General features: G+C 39.2%; 1 protein-coding gene across 7 annotated transcripts in view; it reads right to left on the reverse strand.

Moving 5' to 3' along the window:
* PKP4 (plakophilin 4) overlaps positions 1-24,271 on the reverse strand; it is a 101,473-nt gene that overhangs the window by 4,298 nt on the left and 72,904 nt on the right. For all 7 annotated transcript variants that reach the window (XM_037397567.1, XM_037397569.1, XM_037397570.1 and 4 more), the window contains 9 exons: positions 23,846-24,059; positions 8,846-9,029; positions 7,396-7,513; positions 6,706-6,897; positions 6,386-6,559; positions 5,372-5,522; positions 3,064-3,259; positions 1,074-1,158; positions 853-970 (listed from right to left, as the gene is read on the reverse strand). In XM_037397567.1, the coding sequence (XP_037253464.1) occupies positions 853-970; positions 1,074-1,158; positions 3,064-3,259; positions 5,372-5,522; positions 6,386-6,559; positions 6,706-6,897; positions 7,396-7,513; positions 8,846-9,029; positions 23,846-24,059 (1,432 nt within the window). The remainder of the gene's footprint in view (positions 1-852; positions 971-1,073; positions 1,159-3,063; positions 3,260-5,371; positions 5,523-6,385; positions 6,560-6,705; positions 6,898-7,395; positions 7,514-8,845; positions 9,030-23,845; positions 24,060-24,271) is intronic.

Below are 24,271 nucleotides of genomic sequence, written 5' to 3' on the forward strand. Positions count from 1 at the left end.
TCACTTATTTTAGCAGTCATGGTAGGTAGATATTTCTTGGTATTAACAGAGATCTATTCACATAAAAAAAGAAGACTACATTGGATAAAACAAAATGCCAATGAAGACAACACATACGACTTCAAGCAGGTTTTGTTTCAGCCCCCTCACGAAGATCTAAATCCTAGCATTGAAGATATTAAAGGCACAAAGGCGAGAAATGAGGAGTCACAAAAGTAAGATTTTTGTATTTGTTTTGTTTATCCTAATTGGACATTACATAATAGAGAATGAAAGTAGGTTCCTCACTGCTGGTCTTTTGCTTTCTATGCTATCAAGTACCCGTGTTCTGTGAGGCTGCATCTACAATGCCAAGTCATACAGCACAGGAGTGGCTTTGTAGAGGGAAATACTTGGTAACAAAGGGCAGGTGTGTACTCTGAGGATTTTATTTAGCACCAAATCTAACCTGGTCCCATGACCTGAATGCCCATTAGCAGCTGGAGTATATCAGTGGTCTGGACGCACACCATCTGATTCTGTTTCATCCAAAAGGAATACAGTTCACACATGCTGAGACTGCAGTTTGATTTGTGTTAAGGAGTAAGTGGGGAGACGGGCTTCAAAGTGCTGCTTATTCAAACTAAAATGGTAATACAGAGACATCCATAAGTCCTGTGGAATCTGAAGCCTGACAACAGCAACAGCGAAAGTAACTTTCAGAGTACGTGAAGTACTTCACGTCTAAATACAGGAGAGACAGCATGACCTCTGTGTTTTAGACAGTTAGTTGTAAACTGAGAGGCTATTTGAGTCAAAAAAAAAAGATACCAGCTACCCCTTCAGTACAGCTCTTTACATTTCTTGACTGACCTGACTGTATGACAGGTGACATCTGTTGATTTGTTGTTGATAAAGAAGGATGTGATTTGAATCTCTCTCGCTCTAGTGTTGATACTGGTGTAATAAAATGACTTTGATTCCATCCATCCTGTGGAGTGGCAAAAAGAAAAAAAACCCATCAAAATTGCTTTCCAGTAAATTAGGAATTTTTGTAGAACTATTTTCCAGTGTAGGCTAATCTTGTAATTTACCTTTTTATAAATGCTACGGAGATCTCGGTATTGCCATAATGTATTCAGTACCTGGGCAGCTGCCTTGACAACTTTCAGTGATGATCTACGGAAGTAAAGTATATTACATTATTAGAAATTCCACTTAAAAAGAACAACTTCCCTGAGCTACATAATGACCTAAACCTTGATGCTATGAAGCAAGTCAGGTCATCTCTCCAGGTGTCAATAATGCACTCCTGCGTTACCACAATGTGAACACAGCTGTGTCAGCAGCCTCATCAAAAGCCTGGTGCAGAACCCAATTAAACATTACAATCTTCTCCCTCTCCAGCCTAGAAATTTTCCCTTCAGGTCCCACACGTGAGGAACACAGACAGAAAGGCTGAAAGAGTTACTGTCATTGTCTGCAAGAATTAAACATCATGAAGAGAAACATTATGTTTAGTGCGTTTCATAAAAATGGAGTCTACATACCTTAAATTGTTGTACAAAATTCCTAACTGTAGAAAATGAATAAACAAATAAAAGAGAACTGGTGTTAAGTCTCCAGACATTGTCATAGTGAGGCTTTGTTTTCAGTTCTGTGTAGCACTACTGAAAACTTTTATTGGTTGGGGAAACACTTTCCCGCTCTTGAGGGCAAGGCTAGGAAAACTGGTCTAGCTATTACTAAAAATAAAGTCATGCCACCTTATTAAAGAGAAATGGTAGTAAGCTGGTGGTGGTACTGAAGCAGTGATTTGACATTAAATGTCACAGCATGACATCTCTGTAAATGTACACCTTTTTCTGTCACTGTGAAGATTCATCCAAATACAGTTATTGGAAGAAAGAGTGAAAACAATGGCAGTTGATAGCATTAATCTATGAGTAGACACTCAGTATGTTCACAACATGTTAAATTTGTTTAGTGTACCCTGTTGCCTCATAAATATAAGTGCAGATGCAACTTTACATGTTGTCTCCACAGACCAATGAAGTCATATAAAGGGTCACTGCATTCACACCCACACTTGAAGTGAGTCTATGTCCTTTGAACATAGGAAGGAAGCACATCTTGGATGCTCAAAATACAACCCAGTTCCTTCTGAGACAAAGACTTCGGTAAAAATGTGGTATGTTTAATTCACACTGACCAACTTCTCTGAGAAAAGATCCTTTTCTCTCCTGACATCTGATCAAACACAGTGGGAACAGTACACCACGCTGACTGTATCATCAGCTTTCTGCTATCCATAGAAGAGTGATCTGTGGTACCTGGCTTACACAAGAGTCCTGCTAATACGATTTGCATCATATTGCTAAGAAGTAGGGAGCAGTGATGCTGAGCAAAGCCATATGGGGCCTATGAGGCTGACTTAGTGCTGACCCTGCCTGACCTGGGAGCCGTTGCATGTTCCTGTTCCTTGACGCTCAGCTGTCCGGTTCTGAAAGGTTTTTTCACTACTAAATTAACCCAACACCTGATCAAGCCCAGCACTGAACTAGTTAACAGAAACCCTAGCGCAGGGGCTGGCACAGCCAGACCCCAGTAGGTCTGCAGTCATGCCTTCTCAACCAGCATCTGCTTTGCAGCCCTACCTGGGCAAATCCCACGGGCCAGGAAAACTGCACGGCCGGCCAGCTCTTCCTTACCACCGACTGAACGGCCACGCTAGATACAATTAATAGCTATTGCAATACATCCTGAATATTCCATTGATCTTGTAGATGTTTAACAGGGGACATTTTTTTTTTAAAGTACCATTTAACCTGCATATAGGCCCCACTAATGTGATTACTGCATGCAACTGTAAAAGCCTCCAAAAGTTTTAGAGAATACATTGCAAGAGAATGGTGGTACTGACTGCCTCTTCTTTCCCAGCACAAATCGTGTTTTGTTAGCTACCTGGATCAGGACAGCAAAAGTAGATCCTTTTTCCAACTCAAAAAAACCCATTTCCCACATTCTTAACCATCCTAGATGGAAATAGAAACAGTCTAGGTATGAACTTTGTTGCCTACTTGCCTGTCACCTCTTCCTTTTGTGATGTTCACCAGTTTTTCTATCCCTCCAGTATCAGCGAGGGCTTTGGCATTTTCCATGTTTTTACTAGTGACCTCATGCAAAGCACAGCAGATTGCTGCTACGGTCTCATCAGACAATATGCTTGGACCATTGCCTCCTGGAAGTCGGTTAACCAGATCTCGCATAGCATATTTACCTATAAAACCCCATCAACAGAACCAAGTAAAAAAAAATAATACATTTTAGTAATTAAGGTTTGAAACTACAGGACTCATCACAAATCTGCATCTGAAAGCAATAAAAAGAAACGCAGTATCAAAACCGTGGAAACCTTTCAAAAATTCACATTTTACACAGTCAAGAGAGACTAGAAATCAATTTTTGAACTTTTTTTCCTTTTAGTTTAAAAATGTGAGGAATTGAATTTTTGCATTAAAACACGAGCATTTGAGAAAGCAGAATCATCCAAGGGAAAATGTTACACTATTTACTATGATTAAAGAAGCAGTGCATATTCCTAGGCTTCATTTATGGGATGGTTAAAGAAATCCTTACAGTAACTTGGGATTTTTCTCCTTTCAGACATTCTCTCCACATTCTTCGTTACCCCTAAGAGATCAGATCTCAGCTCTTCCAGATTTCAATACTGACTGATGCGCAGGAATAATCACACTGCAGACAAAGGGAATTAACTAAAGGCAAGGTAAGCCCCCCCCCCCCCCCCCAGCTGTGCTGTTTATTGAATGATTAATTGATTTTATTGAAGATGTATTTGTACACAACAGTGAAAAATGAATAAGCTTTACACAAAGCCAATAGCCAGCCATCTGCATAATGTGCTTGGGGTGAGGGGAAAAAAATCCAAAAAGGAATTGTGCAAACACAAGGAAAAACTTTTCAGACGCACTGTAAACCATCACCAACAATGCTGCATATGGTAGTACCTGGTCACTGCCAATCTTTTAGCAAGCTCATCAACACGTTTGCATATACCAGTTTATATTGTTATTTGTTGGGAGTCCACAGTCTCTTGTTTTCTTCATAGTTTAGACTGTGTAAACCCATTATTCCTGCCCCTTCCAATGGCAGTAAAGTTGCATAAAACAGATGACTAGCATGGGGTAATTTATGACTCACTTCATGTCTCAAAATATTTTATACAAAGAGTAGTTTCAGAGTGTATCTGGAAAGCCAGTAATTCTTTCATAGTTAAGGATTCGACAGGGCAAGGGGACAGGCAGAGGTGCATTCTTGAACTGGGAAGTTCTGCCAGGAACGGGAAAAAAAGATCCTGAAAAAAAGAGTATCACCTGAGCATGACCTGTATGTCTGGTGCTATAGAACAGAATTTTCTTTTTACCAAATTCTTTTGCAGGTAATACCTGTGCTGCAAGAAAGCGTGTTCTGAACATCAACAATGGAGAAGCTTCAGAAATATATATATTAAATTCTGTTCACCTGCATTTATCTTTTTAAGAATAATGATACTCTCATCTGTATAAATAGTTGTTATATACTTATCCCACCAGTCTAACAAGACAGAAAATACTTCTGTAACAAAAATGAATTTTTTTTAGATCATGACATTGTGTTAGCAGGGTTCACTTAGGCCACAGCAGTCTGAAGCTGAGGGCAAGGCATGTTCAACGCTTGCCATAATAGACTGAGATTCCTGCTCAAGGCAGGAAAAATGTGGGGTTTTTTAAATGCTAGATGAGAGGCACAGGTGAATGCTTGAAGAATTTAATAAAATTGAAAAAAGAGAAACAGTAAGTTTTTCTAGCAAGCACCCTTGATTACTTAATTCAGCAAAGACATATATATGATACCCTACATCTGGGTTTTCATGGAAATATTTTACTAGGAGAGGATTTCTTCCCTCTCTCCCTATCCAGTACTATCAAATAAAGTATTTACTGATGTAGTGGCAGCAGAGCTGTCCTATCCTTTTAGAATATGTAAGGGACCTCAAAACCCTCTGAGAAGGTTACCACTTAGCTCCAAGGAAGTAGTTGTGTTTTCCATCACATTTTGTACTGACAGTTTCCTGTCCAGTTTAATTTAGCTGTGGTGACTTCCATCTGTTGTAAAGAGATTGCCATGCAAGATGGCTAAAGGCAAACTAAAATGTCAGTATTACTCCGAAAAGCTACTGCTGTCAAAAAGATTAATTTCTGTGACGCAGCTGACAGGATATAGGAAAATCAAGTATGCTGTTTCTACCGATAGAATCTCATCCTGGTATATTTTCAATACAAGGTCTGACACATTGGTAATGGTGCTTTCTTCAGCACAGTTCTGTACGTACCAATAAGCTCCTTATTACGAACATCTAATGCCATATTCCTTAAGGCAGTTGCCACAGATGAAACAACTCTGTCATTATCCATTCGCAGCAGCTCCACCAGGATTGGTAGTCCTTTTTCTTTTCTTACAGCAGCTCGAATGTATGCTGCGAACTACAATAAACTCCAGTTACTCACAAACCTACTACAACATTCCAACTGAAGTAAGAATTACAACCTAGTAAGAGATTAAGTATGTTAGGAGACATTTTCCAAAGAAAAGATGACACGTCAAATGCATGTCAAATGTCTTTTCTATTATTATAAAGAGCTGGCTCTGTTTCTCACCCATTCCTCTTACAAAGCCATGTTTAAAAAAAGTAGTCTAAAAGACAAAATAGCTTAATAGATTACAAGTCATTGAAAAGGGAACAGTTTGATGTTTTTTTTTTCCTTTTTTTTCTAAATACCAATTCTATAATGGTCATAAAATGAAAAAGTCTAAGCTTTTTTTCTATAAGCAAAGGAAGCAATTGTGGGTTTTTTTTTTTAATCTATCCGTGACAAATACATAACATTAATGAAGTGCTCTCATGCGGTGCTTTTGTAACATATTGTATGCAAGGGCCACAAGCAAGAACGTATGGAAGAAATAATACAAATAATAAAGCAAATACAAACAATTTATTTATGCTGGTCTTATTCTGACAGTAAACTTCCCACCAGAACTCACACCTAGATGCTAGAAGATTATTTTGACCTAATGTGCACTGGAAGAAAGCTTTTTCTGTTTATTTAAAATAAATGGTACCAATTTCAAAGCCAGTATCCATATCGCTCTTCCTGTCTACCATCTTTGTTGTTGCTTTTCACTGTGGAAATAACATTATGGCAGCACATAAGCACTAATGATGTGCACTAGAGAGAGACACTCAGATGCATACTAGAAAATCACACATTCCTTCAAAGCGCATTTCAATATCTTACTAAAAAAGCCAGCTAAAATATGACTGGAGGAAGAGTAGGAATTCACATACCTTCCAGTTGCCCGCAGAAAGATTCTGGAGAGATCCTGCAGAGCCCTCTAGAGTAGCAGGATTGGAACTTTCTGCTAGAAGTGTTAGGTACGGCTTCACCACAGATGGGTGCCACAGCATTTCCACCCCTTTAGGGGACTTGGAAAATCCTGGTATAGGGCCAACTCCATCCCACTGAGAAGTGAACATACATTTGTAATTAGATGAAACCTCTGGATTTTTTTTCAATATATGATAGTTTTTCTTCAAGTGATGTACTCCTCCCCCACCATTAGCTAAACCACAGTTGACAGATTTGTACTACAAGGAAAACGGCAAACCTGATCCTCCTGTGAAGTTTTTTTTTTCTTCTTCTTTTTCTTCCCCCAGCAACTTGGCTCTGAATCTTTGCTAGGTGATTCTTTTCCTAACAAGTCATCCAATTCATTGATACCCAGCAGACGTGCCTGAGGTACTTCTAGTTCCAAACGGTAAGAGAGGTTTCTCAAGGTACAAACACAATTTTCCACTGTCTGAAGCCAAGCCAGAAAGATGTCATGTAATTAGGTACTTTCTTACACAGTGATACAGCAAACCAAACAAATCAAGTAGAGGTGAACAGGCATTCGGAGCACAAGCACTAAATTCCAGTTCTGGGCCTTGGGTTTCTTTGTCTGTTTCTCTGTGAAAACTGCAATCTCTCTTCTGATACCCTCAAATACGAAAGTATTTATAATAGTAATCTCTCCTGTAGTGGCTTATTTTTTAGTATTATGAAAATGAAAAGCACAAGAGCTTATTATTATTTTATTAAAGAATGAATACTTCAACACTGATGAAAATGAAAAGTGCTGAAAAATTGCAGCATATTATGCAACAGAATTTGACTGCGCATCAGTGAACTGGGGTTGGGAGAGAGGACCAGTTGAGCTCGGTGCACCACAGAGCGAAATTTTATTATACAACCTTGAAGGATCCTATCAGGCATACAGTTTATCGCTAAAATTCACTTAGATGAAACATGCACACACCTTGCTGTCATAATCTGATGTGTTCACACACGTGTGGATCACATACAGCAGCGAATCAACCAACCCCTCACAAGACCTCATCTGTTTCCGGGCTTCTTCACCTGCGGAGCTTAGATTCCTAACGGATTGAAATGATAGAGGAACACGGTGTATGCACAGACAGACAGTCATCTTATTAGATAATCTGCAGAGTTTCTTTATACAGCCGATTGATAATCGAGAAGTTAAAAGCAAACACAGCACTTCGTGCAGTAACCCACCCCCAGTTCTTGGAGAAGATAAATATGATTCAAAACTGCAATACCAAGACAGCACTGACTCGTGAACAAAACTGGCCATAAGCAGAACCCCTTTCCCACAGACTTTTCCCTTCCAAGCCCTCCTCTGTTGTACAAGCCCCAATCTATGGTTTGTACGTGCTGCAGAACAGATCGCTGAGCTTGTCTGTGTTAGAAATATCCTTCGTTGCCTCTTCTTTAAATTGGATCCATTCAGTGGTCCGTTCTGTGATGCAGCCTCATTAATACTTGTAGTAGTACTACGCAGACAGAAGTATAAATTAGGGTGTGAGGAAAGGAAAAGGCTGCACTGTGCTTGAGAATAAGCAGCAAAGGATGTAGGAAAACATTTGCCTTCAAGGCCACTATACTGCAAAACCTGAAGCTTACACTGTAACTGGTTGCACGCTGAAAATGGTACTGCTCCTCAAAAAGGCTGCCGTGCCTGTCACAGGGGTGCCTTTTCTCTACATATCATGTTTACACTACTATGCTAGAACAAAACTATGTTCAAAAGCAGCATAAAACTTGTCATCTTGAAAAACAACAACAAAAAAGTAGTTTATGAAAATTTTCTGAAGTTTAGAAGGGTTACCAAAAGCAATTCCAGTCCTGTTTAAACTCAATGGCTTTATTCTACTGTTTAATGGAAGACAGTTTGAAATCTAATAAATAAAAATTATAAACAAACCTACCAATGAATAGAAATAGCTTGTATACTACCCCAGCCCTTGAATTATCTTTTTAGATATTTTAGTTTGGCTTTGATTACTCTGAGTACTTTTTTTTCTTCTTACTGTTGTTTGAGAAATCCCCAAAGGGGATAGTCAAACAATTCTTTATGGATATGTACGCATATACAAACGTATTTATTTAAATGTATACAACCATAAAGAATCACCCAATCCGCATTTTTTTCCCTAAATAACATTCATAAGCCTTACATACAATACAAAACCTGCAGTAAGTAACAGGGGAAAAGTGCAACGATCACAATTCATAAAAAACACAACACAAATTTAACCACTAGCTATTATATTTAGCATCTCTTAGTGACTAGTTTTGTACTTCTCAACGTAATTTATAAATGTCTTAAAAATTACAGTACAAAAAGGACCTGCTAGATAACATGATTACTTTATAAAAGGCAGTATTTTAGAACAGCAAATTACCTCAGGCATCCTGTAGTATTGCGTAGCACTAGGGAGGTCTGGAATTTAATTTTATGATCATCGTCAAAGGAAGAACTGTTCCATCCAGAATGTGGCACTATCACAGTGCTTGTCAGTGTTGACAGAGCATCTCTAATGATTGTCATCTTCACTGCATCGCATGAAGACAAGTTCCAGAGAACCCCTGAAGAAAAGATTTCCCTTGCAGTGAGGTCAGACAAGGCTTGGCAACCAAACACAAAGCAGCAGCAACAACTTAAAAGACATCACTTTAAACAGGAGAAAGAAATCTACCTATGCAAACCCAAAACAAATGTTAATTAGTCTGCAACATAACTTTAGTATTATTCCAGCATTATTGGTCAGTAAGTGGTCTGAAAAGCTGCCAGTAAAAGATTCACTTCACAGACTGAAGTAAGTATTTCTACACTTCAGGTTGTAACATATTTGAGAGCCTTCACTCTATCTGTCTTGCTGCTGCGTAAGCTCTTTGACGGAAAGGCTGGAGTGCGAGATGATCATCATAATAACCCTAACAGATCAGCAGTTAGGTCTCCCACAATACTGAGAAGGAAAACATGTGCATCAGTGATAAATACTCTTAAGGAAAAATACTCCGCAGAAATGCACACCAACTGCCAGGAGATGTTCCCTTCTTTCTTTCCTGAGGTACAGCTCATCCTACTACCTGCCCGGAGAGGGGAAGCCCCCCTCTCTGCACTACAGGAGTCTAGAGGAGCGTCCCCTAAACATAAAACGTACCCTCTACGTGTAATGGGAGTCAAAATCTGTCTTTTTTTTAGTATGCCAGGCAACGTGAAAAATTAGTACAAGCTGGTATAAACACACCGTAGCAGACACTTCTGTTCCTAAAGAGGTCATGAATGGATTTGCCAGATTAATTCAGCACAAAAGTTCATACAAAACAAAAAACCAAAAGTAATTTAGTCATTCACTATTAACTAGTTTTATTGATGTCTGTCACCTGTACACACATTTGTAGGCATGCACGTGCAGTCACTGCAGCTGGAGTGGGACACCAGTGACGCTGCCACCTGAGCGTGCCAGCAGGAACGGCTCCCTACACTACCAGCTGGCTCCTCTCCCAGAGGAGGGTTCCAGTGTAGAAGAAAAGGTGTGAATATCTGCTTGAACAGAAAAGAAGAAAGCAGCTGCTTCCAGTAACAATTCATATGGACATCGCAACTATGGGCGACTGTCAGCAGCAGGCTCCTGACACACAGAGGTCACTACTGAACGGTCGCTGCTCTGTTAAGAGGAATGGGTCATGCCTGGTACTTCAGGCAATGGTACAGTCTTCAAGGGAAGGGCTGCTAAAACGAGGCAGCTAAATCTCAAAACCAAAAATACTCCTTACAGATGCCACTGAAACTGCATGCCTGCCGTGAGTGTACAACTCGATCCCTAGCAGTACTTTCATTTGTTGCCTCGTTAGTTCTAGGCAGTCGGCAGTCTGAGAAGGCATATTTGTCAGATGAGAGAAGGCATTTTTCTGAACTTTTCATCCTATTCAGAAAAAGGCATGAATGTCTGACCTCCAAAGGGTGAATCTTTAACAACCCTGTAAGAGGTTTGGGAGAAGGAAGAAACAGATCATTATCCTGATTTATATGAAACCTGGAGATTAAAGTTATAAACTACTTAAAAAGAAACATGGAAGAGATTTGTGATATTCTTGAGAGAGACTGTTTACACTGGAAATCTCTACATCTTTGCAGGCAGAAGTTATCAGCTAAAAGAAAGGTCGTAGGAATACAAGAGCAAAAATGAAGCAAGAATAATCTATGAACGTCACAGCTGAAAAATCACCAGTGTTTTGAAAAGATGAGGTCTTGTGAAAAAAATTCTGAACAAATGACAAAGAAGATAGATTGGCAGATGGGTGGTAGCCATTAGAGTCTTAATTAAAGGTCCCAAGTGTGTGATGTGATGATTCTAAATCAGGCAGAACCTGGAAAGCCAGTATGCAAAGAGGAATTCAAGATGAACTATGGAGGGGGAATATGGTTTTGGTTTGGTTTGGTTTGTGGGTTTTTTTTTCAGTGATAAACATGGGAAGAACGGCCTGCACTGGTATTACTGCTTTCTTGCATCGTATGCCTGGGATCCTAGATATTTAAGTGCAGAGCTGAACGTCCAAGAGCTAATGTGAAAATCCTACAGAAATGTTCTTCCTGGAAACCATAACAAGTAGTCTAGAATATTTTACATTCAACTATCAGCCAAACGGAACTATCAATCTTTATCCTCAGGCAGAATTCAACAGTTTCCTACCCTGCAGAGTCTTCTTGCTCGACACTCAGATACAAAAGTATGAGCTCTAACATAATTATCAGCAGAACTGTATATGCAAGTAATATGCTAAACTAGGCATTTAATCATCTTTCTTCATGAAACACAGCTTAAAGCTCATCTAAATTCTCACCAGGTACTCATCTTATTGGGAACATTTTCTCCACAGACAGTATTTTACTAATTGTGAAGCAGTATAGCTTTATAATATATATGTGTGTATATATGTATAGTGTACATCCAGCAAAAAACCATTAAACAGCATTTCCACAATAGCCCAATAGAATTGCTACCATAAACCATACGGTGTTCAGTTTGACTAGATCTTGAACATTTTGTTTCCTCAGAAATAAATTATGGGAGATCAAGACAGTAAATGTTACAAGAGTTAACAAAACCAAAAGTTCATAAGACAGCAAAATTTTGTAATAGTCACACAAAAATAAGAAAGAAAAATCTTTGCAACAAACAACCTGTTTTTTTCTCTTCAGTAAAACAGTTAAGAGGGGGCTCCACGAGATAGATACATGAGGAGGTTCATGACTGTCTTGACTTCTAGCTATGACACAGGCAATCAAAGTACTTAATGTGTGACACATTGCTTCCTGGAGATTCTTATCTCTGTCGCTGAGCTCACACACAAAGCTAACTCAAATGTTTGGATGAAGATTACGGTTGCTGGTGTGGCTGTCCTTGAATAACCCAACTTTCTCCAACAGCTCATCTACCTAGGAAACAGACTTCTTTGCAATTAGGTGAAGACTGTACAATGAACTCTCCTAAGAGCCAAAACACCCTCACAAACCTTTCCGCTGCCTTTTCTAAATCCAAAGCATGTTTGCTTCACTGTGGTTGCTTCAATGAAAGCAGAATGAGCCCAAGCTTTGAGACGAGATTGTATTCATCATCTATTTACAATAACTTCCCCAAAGACAGATAAAAAACCTTTAACTTTGTTGGAATCTAAATCAGTATATCTATGTTTTTAAATGCAAAGAAACTACATGGAGATGGATTCAGAAACAGTTTACAGACAATTGTCCTGGCTGCATCGTTGCTGAAGAATCCAGGTGTGGTTTCCCTCAACCAAGTGGCTTTTGAGCTACGGAACCCAAGTTACAAGTGAGACAGATCGAAGGACAACTTTCAAGTTTGTCATATTGTAATTGTGGCCTTAGCTGGAGAACAGCTGGAGCACAGCTGGGCAGAAAGGGAGCCAGGCGTGCTGGCCAGCAGCAGGCTCAAGAGGAGCCAGCAGGGTGCTTTTACCAGAAAGTTTGCCTACTTAACAGTTTGATTACTGAAAGCAAACGATCAAATGTATATCCACTTCCATACCATAAATCTCCTCCATGACGGTATGCCCTTGCTAAAGGTAAGTGCTTCATGGGTAACTAACAGTGAGAAATCTAAATCCTTCACCAGCCTACAGCTTTAAGTTTTTGAAACTGCATTTCAAAACTGAAAATGCAGTTTCTGATGCAAACTAGAAATTAGATCTTATCTAAACCTCCTCCCTGCCCCCCCAAACATTTGTTGTTAAAGCAGGTTATGCAAGAGAAAAATTCTGTTTTGAGTCTCAGAGTACTATTATTTACTTAATGCATACAGGAAAACAGCACGCTCGATTCTCCGTGGCCTAGCTTTGAAAATATTACTGTATGGTTATTGACATAGAGGGAAATCTTTCGCACTTGCTAAGTATGACTGCCTCTAAATATTTACTGGCTAACCTATAGCTTCTGGAAAAGCTGGAGCAGCCGGGTGCTGTGTGAAATGCCAAGGCAACAAGTGGTGACGCACTGCATTCCCCAGCACAGCTGGACCAGTGCTGCCAGTCGCTCCCCACAGCCCAGGGACGTGGCACGCGCCCCCGACCTTGCCTTCCCAGGAGCTCTGTAACCCAGATGCTTGCTAAGAAACTGGAAGAGAATAGCCAGCAGCATCTTTTTGTCATATGTGGGCACAATCTGAGAAGACCAGCTAGAGGACCTCCCTTAACTCGGTCCCCCCCCAGAAGCCCGTTAGAATTTTGCAACTATTACACCTTGTCTGTGAGGATCTGCCTGGGAGCGTTCGAAGAGCAGATCACCAGTTCCACAGAGCAACTATGTCAAACCTTGCCCAGAAGCTGGGCTCTCGAGGAGGTAGCCTGATCAAATGATTAATGATGTATCACCTTGTGTTCGTTATGTGAAGGCAAAAGTTCTCACCAGGATACTGTTTCTTAATTTGAGAGAAGTCTTCAGCTATTTATTTTAGAGGAGAACTGTGTATTACTTAGCCCTTTAGCCATCATGTTAAAAATGAGAATATGATATGATTATTTGTAGAGTGCTTACAGAAAGAATCCTTGAAGGCAAAAGCAGTTATAATTTGGGAAGTTTCCATTCAAAGATAAGGAAAATGGTGGTAGAAGCCAGTACAATGCTGCATTAAGGTCTAAGAGACTTCTGGGATGATGGCGTAATTGCATATGTCATTTAAGTAACAGGGCCTTTTTATTCCTCATTGTGGAGGCACACTTATGACCAAGTATTTAACTGTTACAGAATCATCTGCCAAAGTCCAAAGAGGCAGTTTGGATAGAGAGTGAATTTAGAAAAAATATATTTTTCAACAGCTGCAACTTCCATCATTCTGGAATACTGGTGATCATCCCATTCACAACTCTGTGTAGCAAAAGCAGTGCCAAGTCCATTACCTGCCTACTGTCCCTAGCATCTCTGGGTTTGGAAGGAGAGTTTGTGTATAATTCAACTGATTGCTCCAGCTGGCCTCATGTTTCACGCTTAGTCTGTGAATGTACTACAAAATACAGCAGAAAAATCACAAACCACTATTAGTGCTTGACATTGGCTAGAGGTGAGGAAAATCTGAGAGAAGGCTAAAGTTCAAAAGATAGCAGCATTACCAAGCATGGATAATTCTTAATAGTAGAAGGAAATCAGTAGGAACAGCACTGGGGTGGGGGGGGGAAACACCAAAAAAGATCAGTAACCTTTGCAGGAGAGTTTAAAATGCCATATGAAAATACTTCTGTAGTTCTAATGAAAAGTGGAACTTACCATTTTCCTTTTTTTGATCGGGGGTTGCCGGCCCTATGTTTGCATTAAATTCGGACCCTTACGGCTCTCAGAGATCATCATGCTAAAATAATATTTCTGTGAACGTTGCCCAAAATAACCCTACTTAGGAAATTAAAGTAAGTAGCATGATAAAATTGAGAGCCTTATCTACATGAAAATTTGCAGTTGCTATCATTGACAACGCTGCTTCGGTATTTGCAATGGCTGGATATTTTTGTCATAAAATTTATTTTAGACAAGACAGAAAATTTACCTTGATGTTTGCATCTAAAGTGGCAAGGGACACAAATCTTTAACATGAATGTCCATCTCCAAAGTTTTAGCCAGTCATTTAAATTGATTAGATGGTAAGAATAAAAATGAAAAAAACATTTAATGAATACGTCTCCTTTCTCAAAAATCAGGAAAATTTGCCAAGTCATATTTAATATTACTTACTAAAGAAAAAACTAGATGTCTGGCTCTTGAATGAAATATTCTAGCATAAGTATTAAAAAATAATGAAAACATGCAACCCTGATTTAACTGTAGATAAAATGCTTTTAAGTAGCTGGGATGTACCTACAAGATATAATAAAATACAGGTGCTCATATCAAGTTATGTAAACTACTCTGATGAACCAGAATACGTTCTCCCCTAAAACGGCTGAATAGGAGAAATAAAAAACAATAGTTCAAGATAAGGTGGAAAGATGAAAGCAGAATAAAAATGCTCAACAGGTTATGCAGAGGTGTAATTCAAGTTTAAAGATGTACATCTTCTGCAAGATCAAGTCCCAGAAAAATCCATATAAAAATCCCAACATCTTTACTAAAAGAATCTTGATGGAAAGTATATAGGTTTATGCACTAGATCTTAAAATTACCAAAATTTAGGGATTGTACATTGGAGTACTGACAGGGTCAGATGAGTCCTTTAAGTTGACTAACAGAAGTTACTCACTGGAGGTATTTTAGAGCCCCCTCATTTTTTTCCTATCCTGTCCTGAAACAATTTTTTAGAATTGATGTAGCATCACAAATCAGGGTTGTTAAGACAAATATATGTCACGCAGGTTAAAGGTGGACATGGTCCTGGGCAATCTGCTCCAGGTGACCCTGCTCATGTGGAGGGGGATAGATAAGGCGGCCTCCAGATGTCCCTTCCAACCTCACCTCTTCTGTGATGCTGTGAAAACAGAAGACCAAAGCCTTGTGTAAGAGGGCTCTCAAAGAAGAAATACCCGAAACAGTCAAACCCACTGAACTGCACAGCCTCCTAAAGCAGATCAGGGGGATCGTTCTTTGACCCCATCTGTTACCTTCCTTGACATAACAATACTTGCTGACAGCTGATCTATCGATTGTATTTACAGGGCTTTGAAGTTGTTTTGGACCTCGGATAAATAAATGGAAGATGCAAGGAACAGTACCAGCTAGTGGTGGCTGATAAAAGTATGTCGAACTAACAATAACCTTGTACCTGCGAGCCAACAACAAAACATAACTCTCCAAACCCAATACCATGAATGAAGTGGACAGCTGACACAAGGACAAAGTATTTGAGGTTTGCCTTACAGACGCAGAACAGAGTTCTGTTTTAAAACCATCAACTTCACAACAGATCTCACGTTTGAAGCTAATGGGTGTGTACAGGGTGAGGAAAGCCAAGGTACTCTATATTTTCTAAAAATGATGGCAACCAGAAATAGTACTGGTAGGTGTTTTGAGGATATTTTCCACATAGATTTGGGACAAAAAAACCCCTTGCCCATAAACTTCTGGTTCTCTAGACTGAAACCCCTGCTACCTAGAATATATATAGAGGAGAAATCTTAAATAATTTAGATCCCATCCTTGACCCTGACAAGCTTAGGTTAAAGCCAAATGATTTTGACTATCTAACGTAAACTCTGGTGCAGCAAACAAAAAAAAGAAAGCAAATAGGATTATCTGGAAGACTTTTCTGAGGAACTGCCTACAGAAGTGAATGCTTAAAAGGAGCAGAGCTGAACCAAGCTGAAGAAACATATATACACAATAGTGCAGCAGACAGAGTTTGGTTGAACATTTTGCCCTGAAAATTTGAAAGAATCAGCTTTTTGTTCTAAAGGTCCTGGGTCTCTGGCTCTATGATGCTGGTCAAGCTGTTCCGGTACACATTTAATAATAGCAAGTGATTTTAATTGGTGATGTTCCTTCCTCACGTAGAAGATACTTTAAAAGCACTTGAAATTTCTACAAACTGTAACAGAGCAGAACCAGAGACAATTCTAAACCACTAAGTTTCAGTGATTGAGGTTTTTGGGGTTTGTTTTCTGTTTGTGAGATGTTGTCCCCCTCCAAAGATTCAAAACTTTTAGAGAATAACGGAGAAAAGGATTCTTCCCAAGAGGGAAATTACTGTTAAAAAGAAAAAGGACAAGACTCTGGAGTAAAACAGCCCTCTTTTCAGTCTTCATGGTTTTGTATCACTTTACTCGGAACACATCTGGAGGTTCAAAGATCCACGATGAGGAAATGTCTGTCAGTTAGGTCCAGAGACCAACTCTGCATGCCAGCTATGATACTCCCTGTAACACCAGAGGACACTAAACAGCTGATCTGGCTATATATAGAGAAGATAACTTGGGCAAACTTCTGTGAGGATGACATATGCTTGAATTAACTCACACAATGTACCAAAAATTATGTGGAAACAAACAAAAAGACCTCAAGACTCAGGCAGCAAGGATCAGATTTTGCCCTGGAAATGTGATCTGGACAAGGTGATATGAAGCAGAATAAACAAAACCAAAACCTAAACTGAAACAAAACAAAAGAAACCCCAAAACAAAACAAAAAATCCAGAATCAGAACCATCTAGTGAAAACAGGTAGTTTGGAATCTATAAAGTCAAAACTTAAATGTTATTGCATTTAGTGACTGGATTTGTTTTTCATCAAATCCTACTGCATGTAGATAGGTCAGAAATACTGAAAAATCAACTGAGTTTTCATAATTTTTCATAGGATGCTTTCAACTGGGGAGAAATTATTTATGAAGAACTGTTTTTCCAACACACTAATAGAAACAGTCTGTTTCTGTATCCTGCTTGCTGCACATGATGCTCTGGGGTGGAATGGATGCAAGCGAAGTGCATGTGGGCAATGGGTCTGTGATCATGCGCAGGACCCCTCCACGGGGCTTGGGGGGTATCACAGAGCCAATGACTTGACACAGCTGTGAAATGCCTCACCTGGTGCTGTGAGGTCCGGAAGACCGCATGCTAATTTAGATCTGCAAGGGTCAAGATTTGGCCTATAATCAACTGTAGAAATGGAAGGAAAAGGAACAGCTCTGTGTTCTTGAGCACATACCTGCTGTAATCAGAGCCTGGCAAGGTTGTGTCCAAAGCTATCAGGCTTTGTAAACCTCAGCAATTTGTTTGTTTCTGTTCCAGTGTAAATCAAATGAATGCTAGCATTTGCTTTTCTACTGCACTGACATAAAGAACTCCATGCATATGAAGCATATCTTACATTACTGTTGAAACATGTTGATGTCATATACTGCTCAAGAAAGAGATATGGATATTTTCTCTTGATACCTTTAGCATTCCTTCTGCTAGTCCTATTCTAAAACCAGTATCTTTAAGCAAATAATTGAAAAGAATCATTACTTTAGACAATTTGATGTCTAGCAATTATAAATCCTGAAATAAAAGGTTAGTGATCACCTAGTACAACTTTGTTAAATCTCTAAAAGGTTCAATATATGCTTTTCGGTAACAAGTTTATGCCATCTCAGATGTGCAATTAATAATGCTACTCTGACAGCAGACATCAAGACTGAAATTGAGACCCAAAGTATCCTCACATAAAACTCCCCAAAAATATAGCAATCCAGATTTATCAGCTTGCAAGGAAACAAACTTAACTTTGGATCTGAATGTTGCAAATACAACAGTGCATGCACTAGAACTAGCGTAGATATGGAAAAGCATTACTTTTAACACCACCCACCACCTCCCCAAAAAAGTTCTCTATAAAATTATTGGAAATTACTCAGGAGTAACATACTCAAGCATTCAAACTGATGGCCTTCTATATAATTATTTGTATTTAAAACTGCACTCACAGATTAATACATGCAGTAAGCTTCATCTCCTGTATTTTAATAGCACTAGTATTGTGCTCTTTCATTTACTTTCCAAATGGCAGCATCAGCAAGGTACATAATATACAGTGGAAAGTAATAGTTGAAGTAGACCATAGTTGATCTTACTGAAACACAGAAGTATGAAACTAATGTGTATGGAATCTCACTGGCGTTTTTCTACCATGATGTGCTAAGGCATACGGAATGCAGGTAACAGTGCAATGGCAGTACCTCACGTGTAAATATTTTATTAACTTATATTAAAGTTAATGGCTTGTTAGCCAGAATTTCTCAGTTGTGCAACAGTTTTGTTGTCAGACCATAAGCACCTAATGAAATATAAGGTTTTATTTTTATTGATTTTTAAAGGTTAATGCCTAACCCAATAATGTTGCTTGAAGTCTTTGGGCCCTGGCACAAGAAAACACGCAGATTCTACTTCACAGCAGCATACAAAACCATCAAACCTCACTCCATCAAATTCCAGCTCCTTCACTTACAAATCATCACTTTTCTTCACACTAAAGAATTTTCTATCCACTTCAGGACTGCACTTGGACAAGACTGGTTACCTTCTGTAACAGCAAAAATTAAGCAGGCAAAATTAACAATTCTGCTAGATCTTTAGCCACTGCACTGCACTAACAGTTGCTGGAGTTACCTGAGCTGTAACATGTAAGCAAAACTTTGGCTTCATCTTTCTCACCAAGTAAGCCAGGACGGAATAAGGCTGTTGATCCTTAGCAGCAATTCATGGATGACAGGCTAGCAATGTTCCTTAACTGGGAGAAGAAGCTGCATGGGGGATGCCCCCTAACATCGACTTGTCTCTAACATTTTCTCCTCAGGGAAAAATATTAAGACAATTGTGTATTGACTGTTCTGATACACAAAATTTTTTATATTTATTCATAACCCTTCTGGACTTGGATCAACAGCAGGATATTCAGGTGATGAATCTGTCTTTTCCAATATATAGGAATGAAGCATGAGAAAAATGAAAACCCACCTTCTCTTAGTAGCTTTTGGTGTTGTAAGGGTTGTCTTTTGTTGGTTTGCTTCTACCAGTTACAGGTTCAGTGTTGAATTGGTTAGATTACTGATGTAACTTAAGCAACCGTAATAGGATTGCAAAATAATTGCTCTCTCCAGAAAACCCCTTATGTGTTAAATTCCTCAAAGCTTTATTTTATTACCTGATTCAGAGAATACATGAAACAGATAATAGTAAGCCAGCAATTATGTTAGGGCTACAGGACATCAATGCATAATGATGTCTGTGTCTCCAGTCAACAGCTTTAGCTGTTTAAAGTCAAGCTTAAGTCATGGGCTAAGAAAAATCTGCAGGCAGAATTTTTGGATGGGAAAGAAGAAAAAGTATGATTTGTGCATTCCTTGCTGAATGCCTCTGTATTCTGGGGTGTTATGGGGTCTCAGCTATTCATGGAACGCTGGCACCACCAGTGGCAAAGAACTTTGTGTCTTCTTTGTATCCAGCCCGTTTTTTTATGCTTTACTCTAGTTTTGAATTTTGGCATTTTAATCCAGATTTTTAAGACTCCTGATGAGTCTACTGCAATGAATTCCACTGCCACTGCTCACAACATGTAGTGTTTGCAAACAAGCGGCAGGTTTATTAAGAGTTCTTCAGCAGTTGCACCAGCTGACGGGTCCACTGCTGGACACGGCTGAGCACGTGGACCTCGGCAGGTTACACACAGTTGGTCACAAGGAACTCTGCACTGCATACGGGGTAGAACTGAGGTAAGTATTATAGTAATGTGTAAGCTGTGAAAGGTAACTATAGCCATTTCACAGAGTGCTTAGTTTGCAAAGCTGTGTGAGACTTGCAGCTGTTTCTGTACCTTCGTCATCCCTGGCTGCCTGGAACTGTGGAGCCCTGGGTCCTTTCTCCAGAAATACACAGGCAACAACGCGCAGTGCTAACTGCTGCAAGAACCCAATCTCTGACAAAGATGACGCTGTGTGTACAAAAGATCATGCTGCTGGGCAGAGAACAGCATTTCTCAACTGAACTGGCTGAGGTAATACTCATTTGAAGAAATAAACTATGAAGAATCACCTGGGCCATCATCAACCACCCCTTTCCCCTTTAAGGACAGAGCTTTACCGTGCAGATAAGTGAATTTGTGCTCATTCTTCCTTCCTTCCCGCTATAAAATTGTACGGCTCCCCCAGGCTCAGCCCCGTCACCTGCTTGACCTTTTGGGGGGGAATCCTGACAGCAGACCAACTGTTCAGGAGTGGGCTGCGGCTCTTCTCTGGGCAGGGCACTGTCTGGGGCTCTGCTCTGCTGCCCAGCATTGGACGGAAACCAAGGGACTACTCTTTTAAAGCAGGCATCTGACTCATCGTGTCTGGAAAGCTTGCAGTGGCAGAGTACATCAATGTTTCTTACATTTTAACATATTAAAGATCCGTTTCGGAGGGTCTGTGGAAAGTAGGCTCAATTGTTAGAAAGTGCACCTGGGTTCAAGAGCATGTGTATTTTCATGTCTACCCCATAGACAGTCTTCTGTTGTATAAGCTTCTAAGATGGGAGATTCTGAAATCACAGAGTGATTCCAGGCTGTGCTGACAGCAATGTAACCACACAAGCAGGGAGCACAGGCCAGCGTGCACCCCTCATGCCACTTGCTCGGGAACGGAGCTCTTGCACACAGCCAGGAAGGCCCCAACATGTCTGCTACCTAGTGCTGAAGCTGTGCTAGAACATGAAAAACAGTAGCCTCCACAAAGTGCTGGTGCTGCAACATGATGAAATGTGTTGGAGTTACAACCACAAAAAAAAAAAAAAAAGGGGAAAAAAGAAAAAAAGAAAAACAGAGTACCTTCCCCGTTTCCCTGCCACGGGCAGAGTGCAGGACAGCAAGGCTGCCATGGGTCAGTAGTGATGGGACCTGCATGCAGCTGGAGCAGGCTCAGTCAAGAGTTATCCTCTTCCAATGCATTCCAAAGCCCAACTTTTAAAGACTTTTTTTTTTTAAGTATTACTTCATTTTCATATAGTAATTACAAAAAGTGATTTAGCACATTTTATTTCCTGAACAGTCTATAGTCGTTAAAAAGATGACTTGCTTCCCTCTTAGAACATTCTTGTCGTTCTGGAATTGCATTTTATGTAGTTTTTAATGTTAACACTCCATTCAGTTTCCAATTCTTTGTTCTCCCTGCATTTCAATCTTTGTAATTTCAACTACTGTTAATTAAATATAGAGCCCAGCAGTCCTACTCTTTTCTAACACCTCTAAAACATGTTTGTGCAGTTAAACCCTCCCACAGTACACTAGCTTTTCAAACTTATCATAGGCAATCTTTAGGGTATGTTCTCAAATAATTTCTGAGGTTAAAAGGTTGCTTTTGATAAAATAATTCCTCATAAATGTTATATAAATGCATTCATATGAAAAGTATCTGTAAAGATCACAAAAAGTTTGTTACTCTGATTTCACTTCTCTAGGATAATGAAGTTTTCAGCTATCTAACAGCACATTAAATTAAACTGGATGAATTTCACTTGCAATGACACCAGATACAACTGTTACCTTTCAAAGGCAATTGATACTGCTAATAATGAAAGTATAATTCCTTTAGTGAGGAAGAAAGACCATGCTCAGGAAAAAGAAAAGCACTCGTATGTCATTAAGAAATGTTACACTGGAAAATCCATTTCGTATGAAGATTGATGAATAAACTACAAGCAGTAATGAACAGTGCTAATTTTAAACTAGAAATCAGACACAGAGCATTGCTACTGGTGTAGATTGACACTAGTTTCTCTGTATTTGCATTATCTTAATCTGGGAATGTAGTAGACTAGGTCTGGTTTGCTAGTTTTAGTTCTGACATAGGTGGAGTTTTTAAATTATGAAACCAATAGTCGTTGGATCCTTTCCACATCTTTTCTTTACACTGCTATTTACAGAAAGCATTTAAAAATCCCTGAGCTCCAGAAGAAGTCTGCTGTGAATTCTTCTCAAGCATTCAGCATTGGTCTTAAACACAAGTCAATGCCACCGACTTAACCAGAAGACAATTATGTCAAAACCTTCCATTTTGTTGTAGCTGGCTAAAACAAATTAAATGTGTGCATTAAAAAGAAAGAGTAACTTTTTCTGAAGAAGTCATCTTTATTTATAATCCAAATTAAAAAACATCTTTATTTGAAAAATCTTTTTAGTCACAGATGATGTGCTGTGTATCTTTTTTGAAAGATAACAGTGTAGGGTTTTGGGTTTTTTAATAGTGACTAAATACCTTGTATAATTAAGAATTTCACTTTGGCTTTGTCCGTGGAACCACCCCTAACATCTTAAAAGCACAAGTAATTTAGATGCATAAAACATGAATTTTGTAGAGCAGACGAGGCAGATAATGTGTAATTCTAGTTTTAAGTATTCCATTTACATATGTTCTTAAGGAAAAAACTATATCCTTCCAGAGAGAACATGAACGCTGCAGGTTATCTTGATGCTTGCTTATGAACTTAAAGTTCCATGCTTCAGAAACATTCTGTGCAGTCCTTTCTCTACTTAACAGCTTTTCTAAACAAGGAAATATCTGGGAAAGGCTCCCAGTATTGCGCAGCTTTGCTTACTAGGCAAGTAGTTAAGCTCTGTACCTTAACAAAATCAAACAAGGGAGCTGCTAAAACTTGAAAGAGGAACTGTTTAAAGAAAGTGAAAACTCTTGCTTTTTTTCTATCCTCTCATATGTTTCAATCCCCTACAACCTTCATAGGCAAATCACTCCCATATTCAAGACAAAGAGTTAGCAGATGCATACAGTACCCAAAAATCCACCCTGTTTTGATGGAAACTGAGTTCCCTCGTGTCAGAACTGCAAATCATTTATTATTTCTGCACTTTTTGTTTGTACCAAGTGCCAAGTAGGTTTATGGGTTATAAGCTAAACCTGCTACCTCACACTTAAGAGACTAGGAGTGTATAGCAGTTACTTGCCATGACTCTACTAGCAGGCTGGGCACCGAGATGCGTCTGTGATTTCCATACTTTTAATCCTTGTCTGTACTTTAAGACACATTTAGATAGTTTGGGTCCACCTCCTGAATTCTGCAGGATCTTATTTAAAACTGTTGTCAGCAGATGATAAAAAAAGCCTGTGTTGAAACACATGTTACGAGCCAATAAAGAAATACCTATCTAAGAGCTAGCTGTACATGCAGGAGAATCGTACCAGGGGAAAATTTATCATAGAGTGGAGCTTTAGTGCAGCTACCTCAAGATTCACTTTTCCCAGTGAATCTGTATTTCTTTGCTAATACTTTAACTGTCAGTAATCAAAATAAGTGCTTTTGTATTCACAAAAAATACCATCGCACAAATAAAAATCCAGTTGATACACTCAATTCCATTCACTTAACAGTTACTCCAGTCTTGTCCACCTCAGAAAAATAATCTGTATTATAGTTCCCTGCTTGTTTCCATTTAAAACTTACCTGTTACAAGCTCTTTTATTTCGGCATCAACAGATTTTCTTAACAGTCGTAACAGGGCAGGTATCCCACCAACATTCTTCATTGCTATTTTGTTTTCATCAGTAGACTTGCCATAAACAAGGTTTCTCAGTGCACCGCAAGCGTTCTTCTGAACTTCTAGGACTCTGTGATCCAAGAGATCAACCAGGTGCTTGATTCCTCCTAGCCTACATACCTAGGAAATGTGATGTCAGGAACATCAGCACCCACTGATTTCACCCATTTCACCCTACAAATTTAAAAGGCTGTTATTTTTTAAAAAACAATACATTCAATTCTACTTCAAGAGGAAATATTGTTGTTAAATGTTAATAACTTGATTGTCACACTGTACTGAAAATTCCTGTGAACGACTCATATCCTTGTTGAAAAGGCTGATGGACATTT

Source organism: Falco rusticolus, chromosome 8 (genome assembly GCF_015220075.1).
Source record: "Falco rusticolus isolate bFalRus1 chromosome 8, bFalRus1.pri, whole genome shotgun sequence".
Taxonomy (NCBI): Eukaryota; Metazoa; Chordata; class Aves; order Falconiformes; family Falconidae; genus Falco; species Falco rusticolus.